Here is a 12,579-nt window from a genome sequence, read left to right on the forward strand (position 1 = left end):
GTGCTGGTGTTCAGGATGTTGCTTTTGAAGATGCAGCTCGAGTTTGGAAAGAACAAGATTGGCGTTTGCATACTTGACTGCACAAAATAGACAACTAGCACTAGCCAATGGATACGGATTGTGTTTATCATCTGTTGAACGACGGAAACCGAACTTCACATAATCCTCATTCCATCTTCTACGTTTTGGCGTGCACACTGTTTGAGTTCTGCGTTTCACATTTCTCCCGCCTTTGTAAGCAATGGACGTCAGATGAGTTTCAGTTTCCGTTGCACAGCCTTCGCTAACTTCATGCCTTGCCCTGGCTTCGTTTCGTTGAAAGACACTACCCTCGCTTGTTGATACAGAAGTTGAAGTTTTCGTAAAATATTTGAATAGAGACATCACTTGCGATTTAAGTTACTGTTGTATGTTCTTCAGCATTGGCAATCATCACAGACAAAATAGTTATCTAAATAACAAATTTTAATATTATACCCAAAAACAAAAATCAATTTAGACATCAACATTAAAAAAATACAGAGGTTCATTTATACATCAGTTGAAACCTACAGCATGCCATAAGCCACACGTAAAACCTTTATTTAATTTAGGTAACAACTCAAAACTAAACTCTCACCGACAATCTAGGGAATCAGCGTTCACTTGAAGTTTAATTAGTCAGTCGTCACAAACATTTTATTTAGCCTTATTCGTCTCCAAAAATGCAACACAAACGAAGTTACTTAATGCAATAATAAAGTCACCTACTCGACCACGTTGTACAGTAAAATAAACCAATCAGCCAACATGAAGACAATAGCCTTTCAATTATACTGTTACGCACATGTAACGTCATAGCAAAATAATGGAACAAGTTAGTCATGCGAAACTGAACGTGGAGATGTAACAGTTTGTTATTTGATTCTATTTGAATAAGGTTTGTCAGGCTGCTGTTTAATTGATTACTGATTTATGAATAATAGTATTAAATCTGTACAATGTCACCTACAACTCCGAAGAAAACTACAAGTACTTCTGTCAGTACTTTATCAGCAAAGGTGGATTTACTGTTTACACAAGTCAATCACAACAAGGATAAGATGACTACAAAATTAAATTGTGTTTTAGCTGACTTGCAAACTATCAAAAAAAGTCAAACATTTCTATCTAATAAATACGATTTGATTGAAAAAAAAACTACTCACTACAGAAGAAGAAATGAAAACCTTTAAAAAAGAAAATCAACACTTGAAAGAAGAAATTAAGCTAATGAAGAAAAATGTGGAAACAAACAAAAATCAAATCAATGCATTAGAACAATATGGCAGACGGGATTGCTTAGAAATTAAAGGGATCCCGCAAACCAGCAGTGAATGTACCGATGACATTGCTGTTGCTGTTGCCAGGCTTGGGTCTTCGCAAAGTAAAGAGCAAAATAAAAATGGAGCATCAATAATAGTGAAATTCACAAGCCGAAAAATAAGGGATGAAATTTACAATAATCGCTCCAAACTGTTTAAAGCAAGAGTTTCCGAAAAAGATGCACACCAGTCGCCAATATACATTAACGAGTATCTTACAAAATCAAACAAAAAAATGTTCCACCAGTGCCTTCAATACAAACGTCAAAATGGATTGAAGTTCATATGGACCAGGAATGGAATCATTCTGCTAAAAAAAAATGAAACTTCCCCCACAATTGCCATTCACAATGAAGCAGATATGAGGAAGAACCACATTCCCACATTAGCTGAGTTGTAGAATACAATCTGGTAATTCTTTTGCATGTATTAGTTTACGTTTTCTGCATACTGCTGTGTCTTATATCGTATGCACCTAAACAAATTTTGCATGTTAATTTTGCGTTATGTATTACACCATTATGTAACCTGTGTATTATACCCCCATTCACCCAAAAACAAAACACCCCAACAAAATCATGAATAACATTAGGGAATCAAAATATTTAGATACAGAAGAGTTCAAAGCAATAATTGAAACCACCACTTCACTTTAATATCGATGTACTAATACAGAAATCGTCCTGATCCACGGGTGCTCAACAGACGATTCCAGTCACATATATAGACATTAATTAGCTGACAAATTCAGCACACACTTAAATCAGTCTGTATATTTCTTATGCGAAACACTTTGGAAATCGATTTCGCCCAAATATATGGCATCGTCAGTCCTAAACAGGAAACAAATAAATCACGATGTAACAAGATAAAGATGTAAAAGAATAAAAACGTTGTGGTGTTGTAGCCGTTGCAGCAGGGTCTTGTGTGGTTTAACTTCAACATACCTGTATCAACAATTCTGCCGTCATATTTGCAACATCCCATATCAAATTCCTTCCGATTTCATGACATAGACACAACAGAAGTTTATAATGTCATCAATGCACTTGACAGTAAAAAAGCCACAGAACCATATGACATTCCAATTCGTCTTATCAAGCTCGCAGCTCCATCCCTAGCACCAGTATTGTGCAATTTCTTCAATGAAGCAGTCCAGGCTGTTCATTTCCAGATTGTTTAAAACTTGCCAAAGTCATTCCCTTGCACTCAACAGTTAGGCAATTATCGCCCAATATCTGTACTTCCAACGTTTTCAAAAATATTTTCAAAGCATGGTAAAATATCTGGAAAAATACCAAATATAAACAAAATTTCAAAATGGATTTAGAACATCACACTCCACAAACTTAACCATTGCTGAAATTCATGTTAGAATAAATTCTGCAATGGAAAAAAACTTACTACTTGTGCAATTTTTCTTGATTTGGCTAAGCTTTCGACACTGTTAACCACCAAATACTCATATAGAAACTTGAATATTACGGATTCCGTGGTCACATAAACAAATTTCTTGAAAGTTACCTGACAAACAGAAAACAAAGCACGTTTTTTTCAGAAAAATCATCAGACTATTGTGATGCGACATGTGGAATCCCGCAGGGGTCAGGGCTAGGCCCTCTCCTTTTTTTGATTTACATAAATGACCTCCCGGCTGCATCCAAATTCGAAACTCGGCTATTTGCTGATGATCCATGCCTCTGGATGTCTTTCCATAATGTGCCATCATTGCAGTTATCTGTCAATAAGGAGCTAACAAAGGTGGACAGGTGGATGAGAGCAAATCATCTATCCCTTAATTACAACAAAACCAAATACATGATGTTTTCTAACCAAACCACATGTTCCAAACCACAAATCGCAATGAACGGGGTGGAGATGCAGAAAACATAATCACTTAAATACCTGGGTGTGATTTTTGATGAAAAATTGTCATGGGCACAGCACATCCAACACGTCAGAAGCAAGATTGCTTCAGCTGCTGGAGTTCTGTCCAAATTAAGACACTGTATTCAATCAAGCACACTCCGAAACTTGTATTTTTCTCTGGTACATCCACACCTCCAGTATGGGCTGCTCTCTTGGGGCTTTGCTAACAAAACAACCATGCAAAAAATAGCAGTTATGCAAAACAGAATTATAAAAATTATTACCAACAGCCCTTTTCAGTGTTCAAGTACAAAATTATATCTGCAAGCCAACATTTTAAAAATAAACGACATGCATGACATGGAACTTGCCAAGTTTGTATTTAAATTCAAAAACAGAAAATTACCGCCAGTTTTTGATGACCGCCAGTCACTTACACATCGTCCATACATGAACATGCAACAAGAGGCGCTTTAAAACAACACTTCTTTGTCCCATGTGTTTCCACAAGTCACGGCCAACATACACTTAGATAGAAATGCGCCAAGGTATGGAACAAACTACCCATCAAGATTACAGATACCAAAACTGGATTCACAGTATTCAAGCGTAATTTAAGGTTTTTCCTCATTGCAACATATTCCTAAACCCACAGCCACAGGTATGCTCACTGGCACATTATGTAATGTAGCACCACGATGTCCTGTGTTTACATTGCACGGGGTGTTTTGTCTTAATTGGTTCCAAAATTCCTGTACTAATTACCCCACCTTGCATCTAATCATTCGAGTATTGCTGCGAGGAAATTGTTGTGACGCTTTGCCTCGTGAGACCTTTGTTTTGTTTTATACCCACAACGCTTCGCAATGAGTTGAGATTTACATGTGCAGAATTTATCACTATTTTCAAACTTTGTTGTGACCTTTATTGCCTTCTTTTCTTGTTTATTCCTTATTTAAAAGTATCAAAATTAACCGTTTAAATAGATAGGGTCAGCTACTTGCAATGGCCACTAGTGGCTCCAGCTGATCCATTTTTGTTTGCGTCGTTGCTATTTGAATGTACATAACTGATTACTTACTGCGCGTGAACGAAATAAATGAATTGAATTTGAATTTGCCAAAACTATTAGGGATTTAAATGATGCTGTTGCTAGTTTATAATCTCTCCCCTTGCAGAAAAACATTTCAACAATTTGAAACATAAACTCGATAACTCCCTAAATTTAAACGTTGATAATATTATCAGTTATTATAATAACACCTTTAAGTTGGTCCCGGGTGATGATGCAGATTACGTTTTTACAGAAAAAAAGTGATGACGCTCAGCAATAAAAAAATCCCCATTATAAAAATCATGGTTTCGGACGAGTACAACATACAACTGTCAGCAAATCCTAAACGAAATTTGTACTACAATCCAACTTTTTTCAAAACATTGCCTGAACGGATACTGAGCAGAATTTGTTGTACATCTCATCTTTTGCTAGGGAATTTGTCTCGCCATGTTGTCGACGACACGTCGCCTGAGCAGCATGAACTGCACCAAAATTGCTTAAAAATGTGACAAATTAAGTGATGTAAAATTTCAGACCATTTTGACAATCAATAATAACACACAGGGAATTATAGAACGCATTTCACATGAAACAAAATTATATCGACGGAAAAAGGGTGGCACGAATAGACGACTTTGTCCATTTATACCATAAAGCGAAAACAATTTGCTGCATTTAAATACGAACACCTCAAAAGCTAAAGCAGACAGAAAATCCACACCTCTAATTTTGGCGCAGTTTAAGAAACAAACGAAACTCGAAAAGCTTCTATTTCCTCACCACAATTGGCAAAACGAATTCGATTTCAGAATCTTAGCAATGAAGGCAACAATACGAACCAGGATCCCAACTTTGGCCCTTTTTTCTTTGTTACATCAACTCCATCTGTGGTAAATATGTTGAAATCCTTGGCAAATCATATTTGAAACCATGACACGTTTACTGACGCATCAATTTTAAGTCAGGCATTAATAACGCCAAACCGCAGTTCACTAACATGGTTAGATTTGTGTTCACTGTGCACGCAACCAAACCAAAGAACTCCACATGCAACACACTTCTGTCACATGTTCACACTAACGATACATTTGAATGGTTTACTCGTAATGTCGTAGATTCAAGTGTATCCGACTACGGTCCTGGTGAGGAAAGATTAACTGAGTCGGCGAATTCAATAGGTAATGGAAATATTTTTCTTATAAATTACTTCCACGTGGAAGTTTATTGGTGTGCGTCATTCTATGTCTTTTCAAATTGCTACAGTCGCGAAATCTTTTCTCACAAACTTCACATCTATGAGGTTTCTCTTTAGTGTGAATCAACATGTGTCTTTTTAAATTTCTACGGGTGCTAAAAATTTTTTCACAAACATCACATCTATGTGGTTTCTCACGGGTGTGTGTCAACATGTGCATTTTCAAATGTCCACCACAGGTAAATCTTTTTTCACAAACATCACATCGATGAGGTTTCTCTTTGGTGTGTATCAATATGTGTGTTTTCAAATGACCGCTTCGGATGAAACTTTTCTCACAAACATCACATCGATGAGACTTCTCATTAGTGTGTATCAACATGTGTGTTTTGAAATCGTCTTTTCGTCCAAAGCTTTTCTCACAAACATCACATCGGTAAGGTTTCGTATTAGAGTGAATCAACATGTGTCGTCTCAAACTTCCAATGGTAGTAAAGCTTTTTTCACAAACATTGCACCGGTGTTGTTTCCCTTTAGTGTTAGGCATCATGTGTCTGTTCAAAGATGCACTGTTGCATTAAAGACTCGTGTTCAGTTGAACAATCAATTTTTTTTAACCACGTTGTGGTAAATTTAAAAATATTTCTGTTGAAAATTAACATCAGTTTGTCATTGTGGTTTAGTCTTGTTACAAGGCTTTCTTGGTGCCGGCTTAGTGGTTCAATTAGTTGCCAACTTGACTGGTTGCGACAACGTTTCGCCATGTCCTGACCCCAAACCTCATCACCCTCTCCTGTTGTTTAGTTTACAAAGTGTGCACCTCATTTCGTGTGATATTTAAACTTTTATAAAACACGAATTAAACCATAACATCAAATTATCATTTGAAACATGATTGCATTCGGTCAGACGTAATTATTAGCCCAAACAATTTTGAGTCAAAAACGTGGCAGGTGCGAAATAAACTCTTACATTCAATTTTTGTGAAAGCTAACTTTATCCCATATTATTTTCGAGTCGCTTTTCTTTCGAACGTATTTGTTGCGCGATCAAAAATTAACTATCTTGATCCGAACCCAACATAAAAAACAATTACGAAACGCCTAGTGTTCTTAGAATATTAGTAAAATACACAGTGTTGCCATACCGTCCTTATTTCTAAGATTTCTTCTTATTTTGAAGTGCAATGTCTAAAAAACATTTACTGTCCCTTATTTTGTCTTATTTTCAACAATTACAAGTCAAATCCCTGCTACAAGTAGAAGTCAACCTATAGACCTGAGCTGTCGTGGGATGCACGAACTATTTTGTACGAACAAGAAGTTGCTGAAACAGATTGTTTCAGGCAAAAAATATGGCTGGGGATATGTGCTGGCTCGTATAAATGCAAAGATTTGTTCAAAAATGTTTGTTGTGTATGGTATAAAAGTTTAATTTTTGATTGTCCTTATTTTAGGGTCCATGTCAATGGCAACCCTGAATATACACATCAACATTAGCGGGCTACTATAGACATTCGTTGCGCGTGCACGAAGTATTTCAGTTGGTAATTAGCTGTGCAGCTGCGACTTCATAATTTTATGTTTTGACTTGTTTGAAATCAGAACACACAATCAGGGACGAGTTAAATGCTACATAGCTTTTCTGCACCAAACGAAAATCATTCATTTCCCAAAATCAGTCAGTACAATACATTATACTTTGCCCTGAATTTTTTGTAGATAATATATCACGTAATACAGTTCTGCACAGTTAAAAAATGACGTCTTAACTTTAAAGAAGTAAGTCAAGAGTTTCAGCTAAAAATCTATGCTCATATTACACATAATGCCTGTACCACTGAAGTTGTCGTCACGGTTAAGTAGACACAAGAAAAAAATGCTTGCTTACATTCAGCGCTGGTAAAACCCTCAGTTGACCTACGCCCCCAGGGCAAACAGCGGAAAAAAGGCTCCAGCAAACACACAAAACATCGCATATCTCCAGTTCTAGTACAGGTAGAAAGGTGAAATTTCACACCTGTACTAAGTCGAACATGCAGAATTTTAAAATGCAAAAAAAAATTCGTAAAGCATCGTTTTTTTAAATGCAGTTCAAACAAATTTACCATTAACAACAATAAAGCACCTTACCTAAACAGCGTGTTTTCTGATTACTAAATCATTAAGAGCTGATATCTGCAAACGCTTATTACTGATTTACGCATATTCGATTTCTTGCTTGGGCACAAATTACACATCGGTCATTCAGCTATTGTCCAACCAAGCGGGCGTTAACAGGGCACCAGCGGAAAAATGGAAAATGTGTTTGAGCACGCGACTTAACGAAGCGAATGCCCGTTGTTGTACAAACATACAACGTTGAATCTTAGATGTAATGATACTGTATCAGTCAACGCCATACTGCCCAGATAAAACTTAGTTTTTCGCTTAAACAAAACAATTAACTAGTTGCAATCTGCAACTGCTTTTCGAGACTTGTATTAACTCCATATCCCAAAGCTCCGCTGTCGGTTGCCTTTTTCTTTTAAAGCGGTCGCGTTACGCGTGACTAGCCAGCTGTAACGCGTCAAACACTGTTTAGTGTTTAACAAACACCACGTGCTTTAAATGGTAATTATTGACCTACACGAAAGCTAACCATCACCAAACCAACTTTTTTCGCAGGACTTTTGGGAACAGGTAAGTGTACGCGTGTTTGCTTTCTTGCTTTACCGCGTGGATAAGTTAAACAGACGCACACCCATTCCGTTTTTGTCAAATTATGTTGGTTCTTTTTTCCTTGAACACAAGACAAATGTTGTCATTTGATTTTAAACAAAGGCTACTTAAAACTAATGTTTGCACTATACTGATCAAATAGCAATAAGAAAGAAAAGTTTCATGCCCCTGTGATCACGTTTTCTCTGTGACTGATCTAGATTGGTAAACACGTCCTTGCCTACAGGACAGAGTGGCAATATGACACTCGAAGACCTGTAGTACTGCCTTTTGTCTTTTGGTCACAAGGTCAGTGAACTCGTCTTTACTTTTGCTTTGTGGTGTAGGTGAGTTTGACAGCAACAAGGTTACCTAGTCCTAGGGTTTTGCACGTCCACGTTGTAAATCGAGTAATAAGAGCCCTGCGATTTGCATGAGAACTTTTATAGAAAAAAACGCATATGCGTTCCTTGGTTGATAACTATTTCAGCAAACGATGTATTGCCAGGTAGTGCGGTTAGAAAATAAATAAATTTGAATACTTTAGGTTTTCTGAAACAATCGTCATGTTGCAGTGCAATAGCTGCGATGAACAAAAAAATATTCCGATAGATTCGGTTTCACGCTCATATCATGTGTCATAAAGCACAATAAACATTGCAGTATTTGACGTAGGTCTCCAACATAATGTTGAACATAATTTTTTTAAACATGGGTCATCGGAGAAGTTCAGCTATTGGCCAAGACAGTCACAACGCCAAAAGGTAAAAAAGAGATGAAACACCCTATGAGAAGTGGTTTGTTTACAAAATAAAAGGTGTGTCTGGATATGAAGGTAAGTTTTGTTACAAGGTTGGTGTTGGGGAGTTCGGTAATTGGATTTTCTTGCAGATGAGTATGAGATAGCACACAAAAAGCATGTCTTGCTGTCGACAAATCAAACATTGACAGTTCTGATACTGAAACTACTATCACTAGGCCTTATAAAATGCCTGCCATTTTTTTGTTGGACGAAGGTCAGGTATTAACGTCGCTATTTGATGCTGCCTAACGTTTATAACAATTCTAACTAAATATTACTATGAAAATTTAAAGTATCGTCCTGTTTAAAATTTTAAGTCTAAACTTGTCAGCAGATTTGAACTGTGAAACATGTCAGAATTGTAATTGTTTATAGGCTCTACACAAACTGTTCATATTAAAACTTATAATGTTTTCGTTACAGGAGTGTTACCAAGCAAATGTACTAATACAGGTTTGTAGTGTGACATCTATTATCTGCTTTGCGAAATCATTTATTCTACTTTTACACTAGAAGTGGAGGATGAGACAGCTGCTGCTGCTGCAGGTAGGTCTTCAAGATTATGCATATTAATACTGCTACTAAAATACACTTAATTATTTTTGGAACACTACATACGGATCTGTTAATAACTTTAATGGGCAGGCAGCTTCAAATATGATTGTGCTAAATGGCTTTCGCGTATTCTAGTGTCAGTGGGCGAACATGTCTGTACAGTACAGGCTTCTTTTGAGTTTGTTTCAAGGAAATCCTGTTCAACAATGTTGCAATGGCCACATCTGATGCGAACAGCCTTGTTACCAACGTACCGGTTGACTTCACCATTTATCTCGTACTTTACACCATGTTCTGTGATGGAACCGAAACCATTTGGACTGCCTCAACAATCAAATGTACCAACAGATTGACGATGTAGCGATGGGTTCACCAATTGCTCCGTTGTTTGCTGACGTCATCATAAATCACGTGGTTGACAAAGCTAACTGAAAACTTAACAGATTACATAACCCACAACAACGCCATCACCAAGAAGCAAACCACCATCATCGGCCGACCACACCGACGCCACGACCACTGCCGACACCGAGGGGCAGACCAACACGACTCCATTTGCAAAAACTTGGTTAACACACTTTCAGAAAGTATTTACGAATCGGAAAGGGAGACGGTGCTCCGAGTGCAGAGGTATTAAGGAAAGGTCAGGCAACAAGCGAGAAAGATTAAGGTCCCAGACGAATGCGAGTGCAAAAAATGTTTGGGACTCAGAGAGAGAGAGAGAGCAGCGCTGGAGGAAAGATTCCTGGGGTTTACAGAAAATGGTCTGCTGAACCGTGCTCTGTAATGTTGTCGTCAGAGGACACTTTTTTGAATTTTTCACGATCGCACGCAGCTCGTCGAAGCGTACATCGATTTAACGGGTGGTGTGATAATGTGCGTCTTCATATCCAAGCCGTTTTATGCGTATGAAATTGTGGTGCGTCACCCTTTTAACGGTAGGGTACCTTTGGCGGTAAGAACCTACGACGATGGTTTACATGCCACTGTTGCTTTATATTAGAATAGGAGTTTAAATACTTTTCCTACTTTGTTGAGGACCTCATTTTAAACGAACATGGGGCCTATAGTTTGTAGGCCTCCCGCGAAAAAAGGGTGCTGAGACCCACAGCAAGGTTGAAACCTTTTATGGTAAATAAAAAAATGGGCTAGTTTTAAATTTTAGTTTGTGTTTTAAATTAATTCCTGTGAAAAAAGTCACTGTGCTTCAACTGTTTTTTTATGTTCTTTCTTATATTGAGTGTTTAATTTTTTTGTATATTTACTGTACAATTTTTTATATTTACTATTCATTTTTTTATAGTTAGTGTTCAATGTTTTTTTATATTCAGTGTTATTCTTTTCTATGTCCAGTGTTCCGGCTTTGTCGAGGTTTCCCGCGACGACATCGGCGATCTGATGGGACAGTACGCTTTAAAGAACAACATTATGTCTTTAAAGCATCACTGTCTCATTGGCAGCATGAAGGGCGAAAAGATCTTTTTGGCAACACCCCTTGTACGTTGGTGCCTGGATCACAGTCTTAAGCTCACCAGGATTCACCAGGTCATCTGCTACGAGCCGGTGGCGTGCTTCAAGGGGTTTGCCGAAAGCGTATCGTCAGCGCGTTGTCTTGGGGATGCAGACCCGCAAATGAAACTGATTCGAGATCAGTTTCACTTGTTCAAGCTTTGTGGAAACTCTGGTAAGAAACTGCGACATTTTAATGTGTTTTTATTGAAGCAGTTTGGCTTAACTCACGCATTGTTTTACGTGTTTAGGTTACGGAAAGCTTCTAACCAACAACTCAAAACATCGAAAGATTAAGTATATTGACGAGCAACAGGCTCAAGCTGCGGCGACATACCACAGGTGGTTTCCAGCGGAAGCTTGCGACGCTCATCGCAGCGATTTTGTAGAGCGGTCGATCGCTGGAAAGCCATTCCAGACAGCGACATGTTGTCAAGTCAGCAAAAAGCACCACCTGAGAAGTCCGAGGCTTGTAAATTAGAATGGGCTGGTCAGGCAATTATGGCCTGGACATCGAAAACCTATTACTGCCACGTGTTGATAAACAAACAAGCAAGGGCCTGAACAATGCGCAGAACCTCTTTGACCTGCAGCACTATCTGGATGTGATGAATTCGGCAACCAGCTCCAGTGGAACCAACATCGGTTTCAGATGCCTGAACCAAGGCGTTTTCACGTACGAACAGACCCGTCAGGGTTTGGCGGACGCCATTTCAACTGCTCGCTCCACTGGACATCTAAAACCCGGACGTCATCCACACACACACCCAGATCTAAGGTGATTTACGGTTGGGCGTGTGCGAAACACGCTTTTTTGTTGTTGATGAATTCAACCTGTTTTTTTTTACAATCCACCCCTATCGCCACTAGTTTACCTTATTACAGCAACGAGGGGTCATAAAGCGAAATTCACTGTACCAATTAATGCGCCACGCCTGCGATAGTTGAGTAATCACGCCCTAATTTTACAACCTTACCCGATCGTACGCCGTCACCGCCACAGCCCCGAGTCAATTTTACGGGATAAAAGCGCAGCGACGTCGAGTAAATATTCACACTATCTGATTCATTTCCAGACAAACGGAGAGGGGCAGAAGCAACTGCAAGCAAGCAAGTACCTTGGAAACACCGACCAAACGACCCAGCATCGATGTCCCAACGCCCCAAAGAGACCGTCAGCTCGTTCGATTTTCGCCGGAATTCGAGGCCAACGCGCCCGTAGAAGTAAGTACAAAATTACCTCCTTAAACGTTTTAATACCAGTAGCTGAAATAAATAGTATGATATCGCTTGGTCTCTTTTCCACAGTTCCACAGCAACACGACGTCTGTGCTGCGCTACCTTGGGCATAAAGGTAGGCAACGGCGATTTTTTTCGACACCCAACAGCTCCGCCCTCTATGCGCTCACAGACTGCGTCCCACGCCGACCGAGGACGGCCACAATCGGGTGCAGGTCGTGTACTTGACAACCTGCGATAATGTCTCATCGCCACTTCAAATTCCGATCAGTGTTTGCGCCTGAATCATACATTAAACAAATCACAAAGAA

At 38.7% G+C, this 12,579-nt stretch overlaps 1 protein-coding gene across 1 annotated transcript; it reads left to right on the forward strand.

The window, feature by feature from the left end:
* The first annotated feature begins 7,538 nt into the window (after positions 1-7,538).
* On the forward strand, positions 7,539-12,579 carry LOC145220588 (uncharacterized). The gene is made up of 6 exons (XM_080087798.1): positions 7,539-9,418; positions 9,479-9,511; positions 10,874-11,204; positions 11,281-11,807; positions 12,106-12,253; positions 12,338-12,579. The coding sequence occupies exons 1-4, from the start codon at positions 9,374-9,376 to the stop codon at positions 11,508-11,510; spliced, it is 639 nt and encodes a 212-aa protein (XP_079943924.1). The 5' UTR covers positions 7,539-9,373; the 3' UTR covers positions 11,511-11,807; positions 12,106-12,253; positions 12,338-12,579.

This window comes from Phallusia mammillata, chromosome 3 (genome assembly GCF_965637545.1).
Source record: "Phallusia mammillata chromosome 3, kaPhaMamm4.hap1.1, whole genome shotgun sequence".
Lineage (NCBI taxonomy): Eukaryota > Metazoa > Chordata > Ascidiacea > Phlebobranchia > Ascidiidae > Phallusia > Phallusia mammillata.